At 36.1% G+C, this 21,871-nt stretch overlaps 3 protein-coding genes and 1 long non-coding RNA gene across 8 annotated transcripts; 2 read left to right on the forward strand and 2 right to left on the reverse strand.

Moving 5' to 3' along the window:
- Positions 1-574: 574 nt before the first annotated feature.
- Positions 575-4,051, forward strand: ttv (exostosin glycosyltransferase 1 ttv). Its single transcript, XM_088047088.1, has 4 exons — positions 575-1,746; positions 1,796-1,915; positions 1,966-2,211; positions 2,423-4,051. The coding sequence occupies exons 1-4, from the start codon at positions 679-681 to the stop codon at positions 3,143-3,145; spliced, it is 2,157 nt and encodes a 718-aa protein (XP_087903214.1). The 5' UTR covers positions 575-678; the 3' UTR covers positions 3,146-4,051.
- Positions 4,052-4,082: 31 nt separating this feature from the next.
- Positions 4,083-8,116, reverse strand: LOC148167494 (synapse-associated protein of 47 kDa-like). 5 transcript variants are annotated; one of them, XM_088047084.1, is made up of 9 exons: positions 8,042-8,116; positions 7,744-7,929; positions 6,782-7,000; positions 6,655-6,740; positions 6,481-6,602; positions 6,155-6,432; positions 5,945-6,081; positions 5,749-5,859; positions 4,083-4,895 (listed from the first exon to the last, which is right to left on the reverse strand). In XM_088047084.1, the coding sequence occupies exons 2-9, from the start codon at positions 7,869-7,871 to the stop codon at positions 4,753-4,755; spliced, it is 1,224 nt and encodes a 407-aa protein (XP_087903210.1). In that variant the 5' UTR covers positions 7,872-7,929; positions 8,042-8,116; the 3' UTR covers positions 4,083-4,752. The 5 variants fall into 5 exon arrangements, with proteins under 5 accessions (XP_087903210.1, XP_087903211.1, XP_087903208.1 ...); XM_088047085.1 differs by having other exon boundaries at positions 6,655-6,734; positions 7,744-8,108; XM_088047082.1 differs by having other exon boundaries at positions 7,744-8,108.
- A 4,211-nt stretch (positions 8,117-12,327) lies between these two features.
- LOC148167495 (uncharacterized) lies at positions 12,328-12,926 on the forward strand. Its single transcript, XR_015770862.1, has 2 exons — positions 12,328-12,516; positions 12,567-12,926. It is a non-coding gene; the product is annotated as an uncharacterized LOC148167495 (long non-coding RNA).
- LOC148167496 (double-stranded RNA-binding protein Staufen homolog 2-like) lies at positions 12,917-20,034 on the reverse strand. The gene is made up of 9 exons (XM_088047120.1): positions 19,688-20,034; positions 19,527-19,618; positions 19,385-19,474; positions 17,044-17,546; positions 16,496-16,826; positions 16,009-16,445; positions 15,629-15,958; positions 15,222-15,580; positions 12,917-13,633 (listed from the first exon to the last, which is right to left on the reverse strand). Exons 1-9 carry the CDS (start codon positions 19,738-19,740, stop codon positions 13,579-13,581), a joined length of 2,250 nt encoding a protein of 749 aa, XP_087903246.1. The 5' UTR covers positions 19,741-20,034; the 3' UTR covers positions 12,917-13,578.
- Positions 20,035-21,871: the final 1,837 nt, after the last annotated feature.

The following is a 21,871-nucleotide window of genomic DNA, read 5'->3' on the forward strand; positions in this document are numbered from 1 at the left end:
ATTCTTAATATTGAAAAAAATTGAAACTATTAACTCTTATCAGATATATTACATCAAAGTAAATATTTTGTCGTAAAAAAATCTGGTACTTTCATTTGGGTATTTCCTTACGGAAATGCTTACTTAGGAAGGTTTTCATTGCAAAAGAATTCATCATTTCAAGCATTTTTGTTAATGTTTGCGAACACTATTATTTAAAGGCAAAAATTTTAACTCATAGTTTTGTTTTGGCTCTCTACACTGACTTAAATCTACTCTACACTAACTCGTGAAATTACAAATTTTAAGTTTTCTAACATTGAAAGCAAAAATACGAAGTATTGCGCTCGTCGTGGTCAAAACTCATTCGTGTAATAATGTACTATTACGCACAAAACATTACAAATAAATCTACAAAAATATTATAAGCATTCAGGGACGTTTGACATACTAAAAAGTGAACAATGAAATCATTATTAAAAACAAATAAAATGAAAAAATTGTTGAAAATGTCAAAGTGGGCCTGCAGAATTTCGGAACCGGCCCTGTCGTTTGAACCCGTGGTTTGGCTAGGGTTTTCCGCGTTGCCAATCCACCCCTAGATATTTTTAAGATGGCCCTTGACAGTTGACGTAACGATGACATTTTCATAATGGTGTATTTGTAAAATGAATGTGATATAATTCATAATTTAAAAATATGCAAGCAAAAAAACGATACTTGCTTTTATTTGTCTCATGTGCATTCTTAGCATATTGGTACTTTGGCGGCTATCGACTGAAAAGCAGCAATATAATGGCAGAAGAGCTCCTACCCTCTTTCGTCAATCTGACTCAAATTTCCACAGGAAGCCCCCTAAAGGAAAATGAAAAATCTCCAGTTAATAATAAATTGTGCAGTATGGAAACCTGTTTCGATTTTAGTAGATGTGAACAAGGCTTTCGGGTGTTTGTGTATCCTCCTGAAGATAATTGTGTGCCCAGTCCGTCCTACCAAAAACTGCTCAATGTTTTAATGGAATCGCGATATTACACTGCCGATCCTCGATTAGCTTGTTTGTTCGTTCTGAGTATTGATACTCTGGATAGAGATAGACTCAGTGCAGACTACATAAGGAACATGCAATCTCGTTTACAGCATTTACCACATTGGAACAATGGTATGAATCATGTTATTTTCAACTTATACTCGGGTACGTGGCCTAATTACACAGAAAACAATCTCGATTTTGATTACGGCATGGCGATTCTCGCCAAAGCGAGCATGTCAGACAGCCACATGCGACCTGGGTTTGATATAAGCATCCCCCTATTCCACAAAGTTCATCCAGAGAAAGGCGGAGAAATGGGCGCTGTGGTCGCCAACAGTATGCCTTTACAGAAAAACTATTTATTGGCGTTTAAAGGAAAACGATACGTTCATGGAATCGGATCAGACACGCGGAATTCCCTCTACCATCTTCACAACAAGAAAGACATGATCATGGTGACGACGTGTCGCCACGGAAAGAGTTGGAAAGATATGAAAGACGAGCGCTGTGATCAGGATAATAAAGAATACGATAAATACGATTATGAAGTCTTACTGCAAAACTCTACTTTTTGTCTAGTTCCTAGAGGAAGGCGTTTGGGATCTTTTAGATTCTTAGAAGCTTTACAAGCTGGATGTATTCCAGTCTTACTCTCAAATGGTTGGGCGCTACCTTTTGCTCAAGTTATTGATTGGAGCAAAGCGGCGATTTGGGCCGACGAAAGACTACTCCTTCAAGTAATTTTCACTTGTTATTCTTCCCAAGTACATTTTTTTTTTATTTAAGGTACCATACATCGTGAGATCATTATCACCTTCAAAGATTCTCCAACTGCGGCAACAAACACAAGTTCTGTGGGACAGATATTTTTCTTCAATTGAAAAAATTGTTTACACAACTTTAGAAGTACGTTCTTTTGAGTTTTTTGGGGTTCTTTATAATCGCTTTTTTTGTAGATTATACGCGAACGCTTGCCGAGTGAACCCTTTAGGGACACCACAGTCTGGAATAGTTTACCAGGAGCTCTGGTCACATTACCAGGATTTTCAGACTCCACTGAAGGTTTTCCCTTTCAAGTTGATTACGAGAATGATGAAGGTTTTACTGCGATCATATACTGCCAGTTGGGATTGTCTTTAACTCCATCAGCGCCTCTGTACAGACTTGTTAATAACGTGGCTCGCAGTAAATATGTTTCCAAGGTAAAAATTAATATCGATCCCATTCGCATTTTTATGTTTATTAGTCGATTACGTTATTCACATCAAAACAAATGAGCGTGTTTATAAAACTGCAATGTTTTTTTTCCTAATCGGACCATATAAAACGATATTACGTGAGAGAACAATGAGAAAACAATCCATTGTTCCTTCCAAACCGGTGTCAACAGAGACCAATTATTTTTATTTACAGATAATGGTGGTATGGTCTAACGATAAGCGCCCTCCTAGTAAAAGTCGCTGGCCTCAGTTACCCCACAACATTAGCCTCCATGTGATACAACCCGAGGGTGAACCCACCAAGCCCAGTATCTCCCAGCGATTTTACCCACACTCTCAAATCGAAACCGCAGCGGTGCTGTCTTTGGACGAAGACTCCGTCCTGACCACGGATGAAGTGGATTTTGCTTTTACCGTCTGGAAGCAATTTCCCGATCGCGTGGTGGGTTATCCTGCACGATCACATTATTGGGACGACACGAAATCCACTTGGGGATACACTTCAAAGTGGACGAATGACTACTCCATCGTTTTAACAGGAGCAGCTTTTTACCACCGATATTACAATGTTTTATATACGGAGTGGTTGAGTCCACTCTTGCACAAAACCGTTGAGCAAAGTCAAAATTGTGAAGATATTTTGATGAATTTTCTCGTCAGTCATGTGACAAGACGACCACCGATCAAAGTTACACAAAGAAAACAGTACAAGGAACAGCCGACTGTCGGAAGTTGGTCGCCTTGGAATGATCCCGATCATTTTATACAAAGACAGACTTGTTTGAATACTTTTGCTGCCGTGTTCGGGTATATGCCATTGTTACGGTCGAATTTAAGGCTAGATCCGGTGCTTTTTAAAGACCCTGTTTCGAATAAAAGAAAGAAGTACAGGAGAATTGAACTAGTGGGCAGTTAGTCCTTGGTTAAGCAGTGATATCTGCAAGGTTGGCAATACATTTTTAACTGTCTTGGTTCGATTGTATGTATTTCTGTTTTATTGTCTGATTGTTGAAATTCCAATTTACGTAATCGTTGTTTTATACGTTATATACCAAAGACATGAAAAACGTAAAGATTTTATTTAAATACGTAAAAAGTACACATATTGACAACAAAAACATATCTTTTTTAGTATCAACACACAAATTTTCACGGCGAAATCGATACGACCAAAGATATGTTTCTTTAATTTTAACTGTGATAATTTCCCTTCAAAAAATTCTAATGGAAACTTGCATTTTTTGTTTTTATAGGAACATTGCCAACTGCGGTGTAGGTTTTTCAAGCTAGAATGTTTAGATGTAGTGTAGTACAATAACTTTTATATTTTGCCACGTTCTGTGTTATGTAGTGGTACTAACGTGAGACGTTTCTTATATTTTGTGTAAAATACATTATACACTCCACTTTTCGTACTGTGTGCAATTTTATATTTTCAATAATTTTACTATTTGCTACAGTTTTGTACTTTTGTATAAAGATTTTATAACTGCTAACATATTTTGGAGAATTTCAACAATGATTCAAATTGAATGCTCTATGTTACGTATGTTTGTGTAGTGAAGAACGTTGTATCCAACACCAAAACGCTGCTTGAGAGCGCCTACATTTATTTCATTTCCGAAAAAACGTCTGTGTTACATTCATCGTGGATGCAATGGAACACTCACAAGTTTGGTAATAAGGTGTAAGGGATTTTTACACATATCTAAAAAATATGGCGGTGTTTGGCATTCAGATCTGTTGCATCCTTGCATATGAATAATGTATTATGTGATTCGATTACTAAATCCTATGAAAATATACATTTTTATGAAGGAAAGTGTTTTAATTAAGGTGGGGAAAGAAAGTCGTTTTCACTGGGCACAGTTGCTACATTTATTTAACAATTTTATGATGTATAACAATTAGAATACAGGATAAACATGCGTAACACACATAAGCTACATTTTAGATGCTATGACATTAACATTAGAAACGAACTGCAAAATAATATAAAATTTAATATCATTGGCAACACTACAAATAAACTCTGTGGCTTGTCGCATTAAATTTTGCCAAGTTTTACTTGGATATTTGACACATCTACAAGAGAGCTCGCTTGTAGAGTGACTAAATATTCAAGGATAAAAATAGACTTTCTTACATATATTTAAAATAAGTATACAAAGAATCATTGTACTTTGACTTTGAAAATAACAGTAGCTACGTTAAGAGTGTTGAATGATTATTTACACAAGTACCTAGTTACTAAAAGGAATGATTCGAAACAGCCTCCATAGCAAATGCACACAATTTTATTACATTTATTTAGGTGATAATAATTATTGTATTTCTCTCTTGCAAGTTTAAGATGTAGACCCCGAAGTTTACCTATCACAAGTCACATAAAATTGAGTAATCCCGGAGAAAATCATTCCCAACTTTGATAAATAATGACTAGATCAATAAAACAAGATCAAAACGAATGGAATGCCAAATCAGTCGATCAGATATGGATAGAAGCCCTAAATATCCACACGTCTACTTTAGATCAGTTCCATCTTTCAGCATTTCTTCAATCTCTTCAATTTCTTGTTCCCAGATGTCTCTTTTTCCGTCTGGTTTTTCTTCAGCGACGACTTCGTAGTCGTGAAGTTCGGCCACGAGTTCGCGTTCCCACTCTTCTATGTGAAAAACACGAGGGATAAGGAAAGGCACAAAATAAAATAAAATAAAACGGGTTACTTTGAGCAATCTTGCTTGAAATATAAACCAGATGCTCAGAGCGTTTAGTTTCCTGTTTGTACACAAAATGGTGGTCAATTCTGAGCAACTGGCGGGTCCACACCGTAAAAATTGAATCGCAACTATAACTGTCGATCCTGTTAGAGTTACTTGAATACAATTAAATTCTCTTAACACTTGACTATATTACAGCTGACCTTTCCAGTATTGTCTTAGTAAGCAACCGAAACTGTGTCCTTGAGGATAATTTTAGGAAGACACATATAGTAAAACCTACAGTTATATTGCCAAAATACACCACATTTACAAGAGATTTAAAACTTGTCGACAAAAATTATTCAAGTGACACAGTTTAGCCGACGTTCGATATTTTGGTTGATGTTCCAAAAATCGCGCGCAAATTGGTGCTCAAATTAACTAAGTAACAATTGCACGAGTTCACCTAAATGTAGCAGTTACACCACCATAACTGATCCAAATTTAGACCATTTCAATAATCACAAATCATTAGTAAGGAACTACGCATCTTCTAACAACTTACTTAATTATACAACTCGAATAACCCATAAAAACAAAAGAGGAAAGACTGGATATGAGGTGTAGAAAACGAGACAAAGGGAAAGAAGGATAATGGAAGCTAGAGTTGACGGCGTTCTTCTTAAGCTGCGACAAAATCAAACAGGAAACTAACCACAGCTCTTAGATTAGTCAAAAGTCTACTTTCTCCGCGATTTCAGAACACAATGTTCTAAAACCCGCGAAGTTTCTACACCAAAAGCAAAGCTATCTTACCCTTCGGTTGTAGCACTGTTTTCATCATGCGCTCGGCTACTTCAATAAAATCTTCACTGCTAGCCTGTAAACTATCTGACACAAATTCTTCCACCTCGTCATCGGAACTAGCTACCGCCCAAAAATCAATGAAAACTCAAAATAAAACGCTACTCTACGACAGGCATGATGCTGCGGATGAAGATGATGACCTTACCTATAGGTTGATCAGAAGTGACAGGTTTTGTGGCCGACAGACTGTCACCATCGCGAGACATAAATGACAGCTCATTTGCCTGGCAAATTAGGCTCACGCGGTAGAAATAATTCCTCCAAAAGTTTTCTTCGCTTATTCTAAAGTAAACACTAATTAGTTACGTATCAACAATATTTTTGTCTAGTTAAAAGCGTTTTTCCACCAACTTACACTTTAGGCACAAGTTCATATCGCATTTTTTCCAGATTAGGGTCCTGTTCCATTATGGCCATTGCAATGGGGTAAGAAACTTGATAGTCAAACTGGAAGTCAATTCCAGCTGGAGGACTACGAACGAAATTCTTCTTATCGGTCGATAAGCTGAGGCACTCTTCTTTAAGGGCCTCTTCGTTGGAGCAGCCGGCCCATGGTGGAAGGGCGGTGGCTGTATTACCAGCCTGATCTTTCATGAACGCTTCCTGCTCCTTATTAAACTCCCCAAGAATACTCTGCAAGAATACCTTTAATCTAAGATGGTAACCAGAAGACAAACATACATTTTTTTCTACAGTTTCTTTAATTTTCGCACTTGCTTCACTCACGGTTTTCCCCGCTTTGTTCACAGCCGAATACAAAAAACTTCCAAATGACTTAGCCCCTGCCAAAGCCTTGCTTTGCACTGTCAAACAAAATTATAATTACAACCTCTTTATTTAAAAAGCAAAAGTTACCATTTCCAAATTGACCTTCTTTTTCTTCAGTTGGTGTTTCAGCGGCAGACTGTGGTCCAGAATCTGCACCTCCAGTGGCGCTAAATCTAAACATAAACCTTCAATTTCGCACAATTTACAAACTCACCTGGAATTGTCATCTTCATCTTTATGTTGCGGAGAACCTTTGACGGACTCTGCTGAAGCTGGCGTGTTACTTTCATCAACACCAGCTGGTTGCTCTTCGCCGCCCTCTTCGCCCTTTCGCAATTTTGGGATACTAGAACCTAACCAACCGCCGATTCCCTCGATTTGGGACTTCACGTTGGTTAACATCTCCAGTCTACTGCCGGTAGGCTTCGTAGGGCTGAAGGAAACAGTCAAGGATTACGTGTGGATTTTTATTCAACGACAAAGAAAAATGTTAAAAAATTTCACAATTCCTCCAAGGTGACAAAATAAAAAAATGGAAATAAACGAGAAAAGTAGCCAAGTTTCCGAGAACTTCTGCTGTCAGCGTAGAAGTTTTAAATAAAATACCTTATAATCATCATAGACTAGCAAACTTTAAGTAAACGCTCAACTACAAACAGAACAATAAAGAAAAATAAAAAGACGAGTACTAAAAAGCGTATAAAGTCAACAACACGTCGAGCTTTTATCAAGACATTTCATCTCTTATGCAAGTTACTTTTCTTTTACGTGATTTCCCGGTTGCAGTATTTTATCATACTTTTTTTTTGTAATTATTTAGTGAAGTTAAAAAAAAACTCGGAGAAGAGAAAACTGGAAAAATAGCTCATGTCTGAGATTATAACTCTGATTTTTTTGTCATGTCTTAGTTTACTTTGGTCAGATTCTGATCATATCAAACAAGAGTTGTCATGATTCGACAGTTCCGATGCCTACTCCAGTTCGAAATTTTGTGACTGACACGGAACAACTCCTGAAAAAACGATGGCAGAGGGCAAATATGTCTGGAGAGATGGGAATCGGAAGAAACAATGTTAAAACTAGCAACGATAAGAAGTGGCTATCGACGGATGTAAATACGTGTTATCGTTTTAATTTGCATATGGTGATCGATAAAGATCACTTAAAAATCCTCACCTGGCGTCTTTTTTGTCTGGACTTAGAACCACATTTCCCTCTTCGGTCGGGGTGGGCACTTTTTCCTCTTGGTCCCCTTTCGCGGAACCCATCCAAGATGTGACCTGATTAGTAAGTCCCGAGAACATTTTCACTCTCTTTGGGACACACTACGACACGAAGACCAAATACAATGGCAGTGGCGTCCTGAAGCGCGTTTAAACGTCAAATGAATACATATTAAGTGTGGTTAAGGTATTTATATTATTGTTTAAATTCCAAAATCAAGTTACACTCTACAATTTGGTGTCTTACTCACTCCACTTTGCCGTCTGCTACCGCGATTGCGACTGCCCTTTGCCTGCGCACGCAACTCGCAGCTCTTAACACCACAATATAACCAGTAATGTCACGGATTTTTAACTTCCATAAGAAAGCATTAGACGGCCTTGAGTACCAGATTCTGACCAATAGCGTTGAGTGAGGCGGGCTAGTCCTTGACAAACGCTTGGAACTGCTTGGCACAATCTAGTGGAAAAGTTAGTGATATTTGTCGCGATGACCGAGCCAAGCTGTCAATACAAAATTTCGAGACATTTGGAGGTTATATTGTGGTAGTGGTAAATCGAAAACGATGTTCGCGCTAATCAGCTGTTAATTCAAAATTTAAAGGTTTTAAAAAAGTAAACAAATTTGTTAAGTTATATACAGCAGTGTTTACAGGAAAGCTTTTTATTCATAAAGGAACTTTTATAAATTGATTATAAAGGGAAAATATAGTTTCAATTAAATCAATAATAACTTACAGGCAATTGGAGTATAGGGAGTATGTAATATAATACTAAAATTTAATAGCACACATGTGTATTTCTGATAATAATAAGGAAACTGCATATCTAATTCAAAATTTAAAAAAAAAGGTATAAAATGTAGACGCCTGATAACATTGTATGGTTCGGGGACTGAAATACCGTGTTTATGACTTAATTGGGGTACTCACTGCACAAAGAGGCGAAACCACAAGATAAAGGAATCTTCAACGGTGGTGGTTTCGTCTCTTTGTGCAGTGAGTACCCCAGTTAAGTCATAAACACGGTATTTCAGTCCCCAAACTATATTAATGCTTACGTCGATGAGAAATGTTATTGCAGGCCATTTTAAACTACACGTCATATAAGCGCTGAGATAAAACGGTTGAGGCGGGCCGTCAGGCCGGCAGCCGTGTCACGCTAGCTGAGAGGTGGGCCATTTTAAATTTAGCGCCGAGAAAAAACCGTTGAGGCGGGCCCTCGCGCATAAGGACTGGTATCGCAAATTATGGGCCCGTGACATTACTGGTTATATTGTGTTAACACCGCATGTCATATCAAAAGTGGAAATTGTGAACACCGATTTTTCCCCACTTCCAACCAATGGCGCCGCGAAATCAAACCGCCGAAGTTGCAATTTGAAAAAACTACGCTATTTCAATGTCAAAATCATTTTTTACACATTTTCATTGACAGTATTCACATTAACCTACAAACTCTGACGTTTAATCCAACGCGAACTGTCAGTTTAGTAATTTTTTTTCCTTTTTCCTTGCAATAATGCAAGGCGCGAAATTCAAAATAAGTCCAAAATTCACTGTACCAAAATCAAAAGGAACCCAATTGGTTATTTTGAGCTACAGTCATTATAACACCGTTTATGAGACAAAAATGAACACAAAATTCAATCAAATCCGATAATCCACCAGAAACGACTTTATAATTCGTCGTAATCTCCTTGTTTTTTTAATTTTAAATAAAATTATACAGGCGACAAGTTTAAATTTCCAAGCGAAAGTTATCGTCGCCTTCATTTTGACCCGTCTTTCGCACCCTAATTCGCAGATAATTATCGTTTAGACAACATTTTTGTGGTGACGAAAAAAAGATCACGAAAATTTGTTACATTTCATTTCATTTCATTTACTACAGCTACTAATAATTTATATAAGCCTTACAATTTATGTTTTTTCTAATCTTATCTAAATCTTAGACTTAAAATAAACTGTGCAAACTGTGAGTGGTTAAGGAAATAGAACCTGCGCAGGATGCAGTTTTAATATTACATAATATTTGCATCAAAAAGGATTATGATTTTAAAACCCTTTAAAATAAATAATTAATCAATTGGTATTAGTGTAAATATGAATTTGTATCACGGAATTACTTATTCAAAGACCCGAATTATACTTAAACCACGTATTTCTTTGTAATTCAAATTTTTTGAGTGCTTGATAAAAGAAGCTTATTACTTACTACCAAATTTATATCGTTACATTAATTCGGATTCTATTTGAAATTTAAATAGACATTTACACATTTCAGGGATCTGAAAAAAGAATAACTGAAAATACACTTTTTTAACATACGCGAAACATTAAAGATGTAAACGCAAAGAATTGGGAGTGAAAATGTGAAATCCTTCCCTGATAATACGATAAACTGCATTAGCTTCACTAATTTACATCTATTAGAGTCACCCTTTTTATATGTAAATGTATAAAAATGGTGGATGCGCCAGGAATGTAAAGTTTTGCAATTTTATTTTTTTTATAGACTCCTATTGTGTTTCGCAAAACTATCCTGCCAATAAAACAGATCCACAAGTAATCCCCGTTGGATACTTATAGTCATTCAGTTTCTAAAAATCTCAATTTTTCCAAAAAAACTTTATTCTAATCTAGGAAGCTTTTACAAATGTTTTATAATTGCCCACCTTGCAACCAATCGTACTAGAAATTACACGTCATAGCCTGTTTTTCGACTGCAATTCGACAGATTTTCAGGTGAAAGTGATCCCGTTAGTAGGCCGATTACGGATTCAAAACAAAAACAAGTTTTTACTACAGTGGGGCGACATAAAAAACTGGTATGTGACCTTGCAGGTGTTTATAACTAGTAGTTGCGAGTACAAGGGATATAACGAATGAGTCATGAATGAAATACGTTTGTTTAGTTTCAAGGTGGCCTTTGGGATTTGGTTTCTGTTGGCACCTCTGTTTGGTCTCTCCATGTCTCGTCTGATAGTTTCAAAAGTTAATTAACTGATTAATTATTTGATTGTGATGCCACGAGAAAGATAATTTTGGATGAGTTTTGTTCTGTATTTTAAGTCTAAATGCATAATGCAAGCATAGGAAGTACTATCAAATGTGTACATATGTCTAGCAAAAACTGAATTTTTTGCGAACTGAATATTTTTTGGTTGTGAAAACGGTGGCGCGCCGATTATTTTTTATTTGTGGAAAAAACCCTCAAAGGCAAAACGAACTTTGTTTAAAAATGAAATTACATTTGACGAAACAAAACGTTTATACTGTCATTTAAATTTTGTTTTATGTAGGTATTTATAATTCTTTCATATAAAAACGTTGACATAATTTGCTCACCTTTGTGTTTTATATTTGGGATTTTTGTTTTTGATTGCAACAGGAATATGACGGAAGCAGCAGCGGTTTCAACGTGCAAACCGCATCAAATTTTTTGGTATCTGACTACATACATTTCGAAATTTCAATCGCTTCTATTTCAGTTATGTGTTGGAATACGACAATCTCAACGATTGATTTGGATTCTACGTAAAATTCTGCGTGAAATAAGTACGCATTACGTAATGTTTACCCTACAAATAAATTATAAATTGGCCGAAATAATTTTCGGGGCGAAATCGCCATTGAAAACCTTTGTACTGTAATAAATTTAAGTATGTATGTATTACTATTATCGATAATAAATAATCCGACGATGATCTCGAAAGATTTTTTTCTTGTCATGTATACAGGTCAAAACACTCGTATTTAGGTCAAATCTTTCTAAAATAAATTGCATAGTTAAGGGTAGGCGTCTGCGCAACGTATTGATCTGATTTTACTCATCATAGTAGAATTGATCTTCATTTTACTTTCAACCTATCTTTATTGCCTCTTATCCTATAAATAATTTTTCTTTTATATTCCATACCTTCAGCAACATCGCTGTAACCTTTTGATTTAAAAGCTAAAATAGAGTTACAGTTTTACGACGTCGTGCTACAAATACCGAGAAAAATATAATTATTGATTTCACTAACAATGTAGAAAGGAAGCAGCAGTCACATCTATTGTAGAAACATACAGTGATGGAACAAAACGAAGGGAAACTTTTTATGCATTTGGCTTAGGTTTGTTTCTCTAGTTTTATATTGTTAGGTCATAAGTATACGAAAAATTAGATTAAAAATTGACGGTTTTTAAATTTCGCGCCAAAATATTAAAGAAACACGTCTCGGTCATTCATTTAATTGTGACGTCGAATTATTTAACATAAATTAATCTAAATTACGGTAAAAATTAGGCATGTTCATTAAGTATTTAATATATGAATATTAAACACGATCTGATAACCTTATCAATATTATTTTATAACCGTTGCGTGTTAAAAATTCATTTCATTCATTCAACCTGGAATTTACTTTGCATAAAAAGGTAAGAAGAATCAAAAAGCAGTCAAATGTTCGCGGGGTGAAGAATTTTATTGTAAATTTAAATATATGCAACGTTATGCAACCAATAATACACGTAACAACCATGCGCAGAGTATTTAAGTGCACACGCGCAACCACCTTCGTTCATTTTCAAATTCTTTTGAAAAAGTTAGTTGGTTAGTCACCGCGTGGTCGTTGTAAGTTGGTAGCACAACTGTTCGTTCTCTCACAAAAAAGTTCTTCTCTGGAAACTTAAAGAAGTTGTTTTCTAACACGTTAATTCAATCTGTGATATTATAAAAAGTGAGGTAAAGTGTTTATAAAGTTTCATTATTGTAAAAAGGGAGTTTTAGCTCAAGATGTCTACTATCCAAATTGGTTTGCCTGAGCACAATGCACCCAAAAAAACCGGTCATCGAAGTGCCCATACCGATATTTTCGGCAACGGTGCACCAGATGTGCCGACACCGAAAAAGAATGCCCCAGCATCGACTTTGCAAAATCCCACAGTTGAAGAAACGGATGGTGGAAAAACTGAGGATAAGAAACCCCAGAAAGAGAAAGAGACTGAAAATGGCCAGACTGAACAACCAGCTGGGTTCCAACGCGTTCGTATGCCGCCAGGTGGTTTTTCGTCTGCTTTGTGGTGATTCTTTTCTATCTTAAAGCACCTTGTATTTATGTATTTTTGAAATAAAGTCAATTTTGCTTAATGTTTATTGATTTCAAATTCAATGGAGTCAAATTACAATATTTAGATGGTCTACAATAAATACAGTTAATTTTAACTTACTCTTGTAAGTTTTACAATGATAACTAAAAGTGGAAAGGTTCTAGAAGTAAAAAAGAGTCAAAAATAAAAGTTTCCAAGTGTGTTCTGTAAGTCTCCTGGAATACTGAAATCAATCTACAACAAATGAAACAACCAGCAGATCAGAATTGCATTGATTCTAAAAAATAGCAGCACTTTTTCCAGTTAAAAAATTTGATACGTAAACAAAACGACTAAATATAAAAACGATTGGTTTGAAATCAATTCTGAACTACTGTGGTCCCATATTCGTTTTCTGCCCTTGAAAACGAAATGGGATAGCACTGATTTACAAACAGTGCAAGCAATAACCAGAATTACACAGATACATGAAATCATTTCATATAACATCATATGTTAATGAAATCACATAAAACGAAACAATAATTCTTAGTTATTAATATGCATACTTGACATGGCCACATGGAACTCTCGTGAGTACGTGTCTGTATCAATGAAAATACAATAAATATGAGATTTTTACAATTTGGTACTTCAACAGTCTAATCTTAATTTTTTTCATTGATGCAGGCCATAGAGTTCATAGTTTACGTTTACTTCTTGACTCCGTTTTGGATTCCAATCTTGGAAGACCCTTGGGAGGTGGTACTGCAACAATTATATACGACCTTATTTATGCTACAACACCCACGAGAAAGTGAAAACAATTACACCAACGTGCACATGTTAACAAAATGTATCATTGACCGTTTATGGACACATAAAAACTTCAAAACAACTGGTTAAGTGTTGAGTCATTGACCGGTAAAGATGTTAAAACCAAGGTCACTTCCGAGAATCACTGATAACAGACAGACTTATCTTTTATTTATACCATCTAACGGAAAGCCTTCGAAAAAGCACGTCTTGTTCAAACGCATTGTTCCAAAGACGATAAATTCATTATAACACAACCGCAAAAACTCCTCCAGTCGCATTCAAAATGCGAATTTCTATGCGAAGGTCGCAACTGGGCGAAAACCTTTTCCAACACTCAAATTATCTAGTTTTTCACCTTATAATCACATCTTAATATTCAGTTTCGAAACAGCATAAACATTAGCAATTAATTAAATTCAGAAACTCAATCCGTCGAAGTGGGAAATTTATATTCATCCAAAAAGGAAGACGAGAAAAGTTCAATGTCTATCCCACGTGAGTAACAACTAGTTCAGACCATAAAGACGCAGATCGATTAATTTGTACATATTTGCAACTGCGAATTAATTTTTAATTATCCAGTGAAGCAAAACACATTTGATTTTCAGCCAGAAGTGATCCAATTATTCCTCGAACACTACAAGGTCGTTTTATTTAATAATAATTCTCAAACTTTTTTATATACGGCGCGGTAAAAATCACGTTTACAACATCACAACAAAGAAAGTTAAATAAAACACGAAAATGTTCCAATTATTTCCCCAATATCCCGTCCCCTACGTCCTAGAATTTTCATAGCGATAAGATTTTATTCCCGCTGACGCAATCATAAAAATAATAAAAACATTATTAGACTTTGGAGCCCTGGTCGGTTAAATTAGATAACAAAATTTTGCTGGATTTTCAAATTTGACCGATTAACGTTTCAGGTTTAGCTATTGATTACGCAACATAAAACGATTAGATTAGTAGAAATTCCAAGATTGAGGAACACCCACCGACAAAAAATATTGATATAATCCTTGGAACACAAATAATACAATACGTGGGCCACCAAGAATTTATTTAAAGGTGTTTGTCAATCGAAATCGATTTTAAAGCTGCATTAATAAATAATAACGTTTAAAAATCATTAATTTAGATTATAAATAAGTTAGTTGGTGAGTATTTTTAACTAAATGGGTTATGGTTCAAAAAATGTTCAGTGAATGTGCATAAAAGCCAGACAAGTTTAGCACCACCACCGGAGAGGCACCGCTGTGTTCCTTTTTCTTAAAAATAATACACAAAAAAATTCACACTGTATTGTAAGAATTTTGTTCAGGAAAAACGCTCCAATAATACAGAAATTGTGTATTTAAACGAAAAACATTGAAAACAAAGAACATTCCAAACGAAAAATACTTCAAAAAAGAACACATGAAACGGAAAACACTTAAACAAAAGAACTCATGAACAAAAACAATGTTATAAAAAAATAAACAAAATGAATTAAGCTTGTCTTCATGCTACCCAATGCCCAAGCAGTCAAACCTACATTTCGTTACCGCCTTCTTTGTTGGGGCCAACGATGTCCAAACCCAGCTCTGACAAAACTTTGAGTGCTTCTAGCGCAGCTTTTTCATGAGAAGCCTCAGTTGTGGGACCTTCTCCATGACAAACCTGTGGAGGATTGGTGCTTAGAGACACCAGAGTTAAATACATCTCATGATTAGCCTTAGGAAAATCAGAGAACTGAACTTGGATGTTCATCAGTTGTGCCAAGTACAACAACTGATCTTTAGAACGAACACCTTGAATCGGCTGAGGAGGAGTCTTCATCTGAGCCTGACCAGCCTTCTTAGTTTCACCACAAGCACCGGAATTGTTATTCATAATACTTTCCTTTGGTTTGTTCTGAAAATCAGTGCCGTAGATAATGAATCAGGAAAAAATTTTACTCACTTGGAAATTAGCAGATTGATCACCTACTAATAATATTCCAGGGACTAATTGCCTACCGCCGGTTCCACCAACGGACGGGGTCGATTCGGATTTCTCTTCGACGAAAGTTACTTTGCGAGTTTTATCGCCCATCTCAGATTCTTTCTCAGTTTTCAAAACCGGCTTTGGATTGGAAGGTGCGTTACCATAACCCAATTGGTTCAATAGAGCCTCAGCGGCGTTGCGTTTTGCTATCTTTTTATTAGGACCTACTCCAGTGCATGAGTGCCCGTTCACGGAGGCTTCTATTACAAACTCGCGGCGGCGGGGAGCACCGCGCTCTTCCAACACCTAAAAGCACAAGGATTTTATTTGGCGCATCCACCATTTTCTATATTTACAGTGTAGACCGGTTCTCTTTCCTTGTTTGCCTGTTGAATCTGGATCAAGCGTGAAATTGGGTTAATTTCCTCTTGAAACTCGTTCGATTTATCCATGTTAACCTTAATCAAATTTCTAGTTTTCTTCTTGTTTGTGACCCTCTTCCGTTTAAGATGCACCATGGTATGCATGTTGGGCAGTGGCGGCAATTTCCCTAGCTCTTCTAGCATTTTTTCAGCAGCTCGTTTCTTGGAAATTTTCTTTCCATTTCCTTCGCCTTCTGCAACGAAATTGCCAACGCGGCATTGAGTTACAAACACCTTCATGTGTGGTGGACCCTTCTCGCTCAGCACCTCAAAAATGACATTGAGGTTTCTCTTCAAAGCGATTTCGTGGACGAGTGAGATTGGAGATTTTAATTCCGTGTTGATATCAGCAGGTGCCCCTTCAGCTATGGCTGAAAAATCTGCTTCAGTTACAATATTACTGTCGTTGAAGGTAAATTACCGGTTTGTGGAGCGCCCGCTTGGTCAGTGGTGTCACCCAGTGCTTTGATGTCTTCTATTGCTTTAGCTGCTGCATCATGACGAGCCGCTTGGACTGTATAACCGACACCCGGATATTCACGATCTCCAACTCTTAATCTCACTGTGTATGGATCGCCAGGATTGTGCGGTCCAGTTGGTCTATATTGACCATAATAGCGATTCTCATGGTATGGATAATGAGGGCGCATGTTCCGACGAGCGTCATATCCATACCTGGGCTGGTTCTGAGCACCATACATGTTCTGGCGAGGATAGTAGCCGGCCTGACCAATATAACCCTGGTAGGAAAACTGAAAGTTATTTATGATAGACGGCGGAACTGAACAATCAAAATATAAATAAAAAAGGAAAATATATTAAAAAACCTGCTTGCGTAAGATATTGTTTGCATTTCCGGTTTTCCTTTGAATGGAACAATTAGAAATCGATAACGAAAGAAGGGTGCAGACCCCAAGTAGTTTATTCAACTTTACAAGATTCTCATCAGTACAGAGAAAAAGACTTTACCTGTGAATGATGCGGTGGCGGATTTTCCACGATGTAGACCGGCCTTTCGCCTCGTTTCATGGCAAGAGCATTTAATTCTACAGTTGGGGTCATCACACCGGGATTTGTAGCTCTATTCCCTGGCCGATTTCTGACTGTCTTTGAAGGCGGATGTTTGAATTCTGTCTTAGCTAGTGACTGTGCAGCTGCAGAATGTTGTGCTTTCTTAATACTGGGACCTTCAGATTTATATTCTTCATTGCCCAGTTTTAGAGTTACGGTGAATACTTTCTTGTGTGCTGGTCCTGTTTCCTCTGTCAGCTGATACTGGTGTTGGATTTTATTGTACCTTGCCAATTCATTGACCAAGCACATTGGTGTTTTTTCTTTTATGTTTGCCAAAGTAGTATTGGGCGGTGCAGACGAAGTACTAGTGTTCGGACCTGATGGATGCTGCGGTTGGGTGTCGTTGTTATGTTGAGGTTGTTCCGTTTCAGATGCTCCCGCATTCTCGTAGTGATACACTGAAATTTCATAATCATGATGCCTCCTCTTAAGTATAGGTTTCATCTTAGAAAAATAAATAAATGAATTTTCTTCTTTAATTTAATTTAACGGAAAAACCTGTAGTTAGATGCACTCAGCCGGTAACTAAAGATTTTGTTTATGATAAAGTTGGTATCATCACCCCCGAAATTATCAATTTTGACAATTTTGTAGCGGAAAATCATTAAGAAATATTCACATTGACCAAATTAACGCGATTGTCTTTTGTACTTCAAAAACGGATTAATTAACGCTGCACGTGTCCATAGTGAATTGTTTATTTAATGTTGCAATCCTGTTTTTTTATGACAAGGTTGGTACTACTCTCGATCCTTAGAAATCAGTGTTGACAGTAAATTTGCCGTACATTTAGTTTTCATTACAATTAGTGCCTTAGAAAAAAAGGAAAGTTTATTAATACGCGTTCACATTACCATGGAGTCTGTATAGATTAAAGTGCCAATTTGTCCCGTTTTGACCGTCTCGGAATACAAACTTCGTCCCATTTTTGAGAAAGTTCGCTTGATTCGACGAGATTCGATAGAGAGAGCAAACGAAAATCTGCCCCCAGACGTGATCTTTTATAGGTATGTTTGGTTACTACGCCTATTTTTAATATTTATTGGGGTGGTACCTAACAAAAGTTAACATCAAATTGATACTCCATTACTGTAATTTTATGATTTTTTTTCCTAAGGGTTGGTTTACACGATAAGTTAAATTTAGTTACTCTTGCGTCTAACTTAACGATTGTTGCCCTGTGATTGGCGGAAAAACAGTCACATGTCGTCCCAACGTCTCCAAAAATGGCTGAAGGACACAAACTTGTCCCATTTTTGAGAAAATTAAGTTGATTCGGGGTTAAAAATTGAGAGAACAATCGAAAAATCTGCCCAAGACGTTTTTTTGTAGCAATTTTTCCTAATGCGACATCAAATTGATACCTTATTAGTGTAATGTAAAAATCTTTAACCCTAAGGGTGGGTTTACACGATAATTTATTTAAAGTTACGTTAAACTTGCGTCTAATTTGACGATTGTTGCCCTGTGATTGGCGGAAAAACAGTCACATGTCATCCCAGTGTCTCCAAGGACGGCTTAAGGACACAAAATTGTCCCGTTTTTGAGAAAATTCGGTTGATTCGGGGGGTGAAAACGGAGAGAACAATTGAAAATCGGCCTCAGCCGTTTTTTATAGTTTTGTTATTAAATGCGACATCAAATTGATTAGTGTAAGTAAAAATTTTTAATCCAAAGGGTCGGTTTACACGATAATTTATTTAATATTACGTTAATTTTTCATCTAATTTGACGATTGTTGACATTTTATTGGCGGAAAAGCAGTCACATGTCATTGTATTTTAGTTCAAATCATGAATTTGCTTATTTATAATGGACCAAAGACCCGTTTTGAGTGACTATATAAATGAAATGAGCTGCGATTTAGATTAAAATCTAGTGACCTTAGACGATTTTGTACCCCAAAACCCACCACCCACCACCAACCTTGCAATAAATTCGCAACGATCTCAATGGAAATTAAAAAATTGTGACTTGTTATATGAACAGACTGTATATAACAAAATGACGTCACAGTGTTGTTGCCTTTAAATGTTTTTATTTACAATCGTGAAGACATCAATTAGCAGCGTCAATTGTGGAAATATTAAAAGTGGTTTTCGTATTTTCATTGTGTTGTTTTAATAAAAACATTTAGGCTGAGAAAAAATAAAACTAACCTCATTAGAACAAAAAAAAAATGTATTTGAAAAAAAAAACAGTAATGTTATAAATGTGACTTAAAAAAAGGACATACCTTGCTGTAGATTATTCTTAGGCTGGGGCTGTTGTGGTATAGATGGGGTTGAAATAAGAGTAGATCCTGGTGGCATTGAAACTAAAACACCTAGAAAAACCCTTCAAAAGTGAAAGTTTCTCATGAAAATTTAGCAAAATACCTGCATGAGTGGCGGGCACAGGAGGCTGGATGCTCATAAGCATTGGTTGGTTCCTATGGTTAGGAGGAGGCCCCATTTGTTGCATTCCCATCCTGCACCAAAAAGTGTAAATCCTCAATGGAACTGGCAGAAAATGAGCCCAATGCTGGGCAAGACTTTACCTGGCATTCCTCTGCATTCCGTTTTGTGACATGTGGTGATGTTCTTGCAGCATTATATAGTAAATAAATTCGGTTTCTTCTTGTGGTTTCAAAGGGAGGAGTTGAATCAGAGACCGGTAATGACGTCTTAGTCTCAAAATTCAGTTGGCTAACACTGTGTTTTTACGATTGAGCATTTACAGGACAGTCTAAAGTTTGTTCAGATCAAGTCTCTAGCCAAACACCACTACTAAATCTTTGTTATTACGTTGGCAAACAATAAAGAAAATCAGTAACTAACATGCGGCCATGTTAGAACAATCGCGGTAACATGCAAAAACGCAACGCAACGCAGCGCGGATTGTACGCTTGCGCATACGTAGACCACAGACCGCATTGGTAGCGCGATATTCAAAGGAATATCAAATTCTTCAAAAATTAGATCAAAATGTAGAGCGTTTTTAATTTGGTCTTTGTCATGTTACAGCAAATACTGTCATTTCTTTGATATCAGAATTTAGTTTCTATCTATGCCGCGCTCCTCTTCAATTTCCACACCACTGCAGTTTTCATAATTTTTTATTACTGAATATGACTAAAAAAAGCTAGCCTATCTGTAATGACTAATAAACTAAAATAAAAATGCCACTGAATTGCTCTTTTTCTCAAACAGATTTGTGGAATTATTGAATAACTCTGTTAGATAGGCAATCCAAAATACAACCGCTTGATTCGTGGCCAGACAATAATGATCCGAATACATAATAAAGGGATCTAGAATGGTTCATGTGCAGCTGAATTATTTATAATGCATTGCTTTACGACTAACATTTCCCTCGAAACTGAAACTCTGTGTAAAATGAGCTTTATGCTCCAAAAACATAGATGTTGGTATTTTTTTCGGGACAAAAACGAAATCTAATATTTTTGTTCTTATATCAATAGAAAGAGCAGCTCGAGATCTATCATTTGGCTAAATATTATATTGTTCGGTCCAGTAGTTTATGAGAGGCTGTCAAAAAAACGAAAAATTGAGTTAATTTTTTTATCGTTTGAATGGTTTTTTTTTTCGAAACAAATCGACTATCGAATTTTGTATATCTGCAGATTCTAATGAACCGTAATTTTTTATCTGTTGTTGTTTCGAAGATACTGAGAATTGAAAATTTCGAAAATAAAAACTAACTATACGAAACTTTAATATACAGGGTGAGTCAAGCTTGTGTAATCCTTTTGTGACGATTTTATGAATAACTAATTCATATTTTTGAGAACGTGAATAAATAATGAATAAAATTAATCCCAGTTGTCAGAAGTGCACCACTTTTGCAGTTTTAAATAGCGTTGTCAAGTTTTAAATTTTTTTAAGAAAGTTTTTGAAGTTGCAGTGTTCGACTTAAAAATATACGGCACCATTATCTTTCGAGATATTAACACAAAACTTGACACGTTTAATAAGCAAACTATGCTTTTTCTCTTGATTTGACTAGAAATATAAAATAGTTATTTACTCACTTGTATATAATATAACAGTTATAACTCAGATATTTGTTGTCGTACGTGAATTTTGAGTACGGATTTAAAATCTGCATGAAAGAGTACCATATAACTTTAGTTATAAAAAATAAGCGAGATACCGACCAATATTTACATACAATTTTGCTTAAAATTAACGAGAGGAATAAAATACATTGAATATTTTCAATTTTTTGAGAGAAATCGAAGGGATCGGGAGAAAACTTCAAAATATCGAGGTTCAAATTATCAAGAGTTTCCTGTATGTAGTTTTTAACGAGATTTTTTTTTCGAAAAAATTACACGTTTGAGTTTTGAAAAATGTAAGAGCAAATTCTCATCAAACAAAGTGACGAAAATTTCATCTCTCCATCTGTCGTAGTTTCCAATATCTGGAGCACCGAAAATTCAATAATTTTCCGCTGAAACAGATTTACATATGTAGTTCAAAAATTAAACAATTTTTTTAATTTGGGACCAAATTCTGAACAATAAAACATAAAAAATGCGAAAAAAACTATTGTGCAAAGCCCATTTTTTTATTTGTCGTAGTTCCGGAAAAATGGGGCCCGAAAAATTCCGGAATATCGTAAATATAAATGGAAATTTTCTAAAATTTCAATCGATTCAAATTGGTTGTAACGAATCTGTAAGAAGAAAATCATGCTAAAGTGCCAAGTGACCGCCTGG

This window comes from Gnatocerus cornutus, chromosome 10 (genome assembly GCF_029298725.1).
Source record: "Gnatocerus cornutus isolate USDA-ARS CGAHR chromosome 10, icGnaCorn1.1, whole genome shotgun sequence".
NCBI lineage: Eukaryota > Metazoa > Arthropoda > Insecta > Coleoptera > Tenebrionidae > Gnatocerus > Gnatocerus cornutus.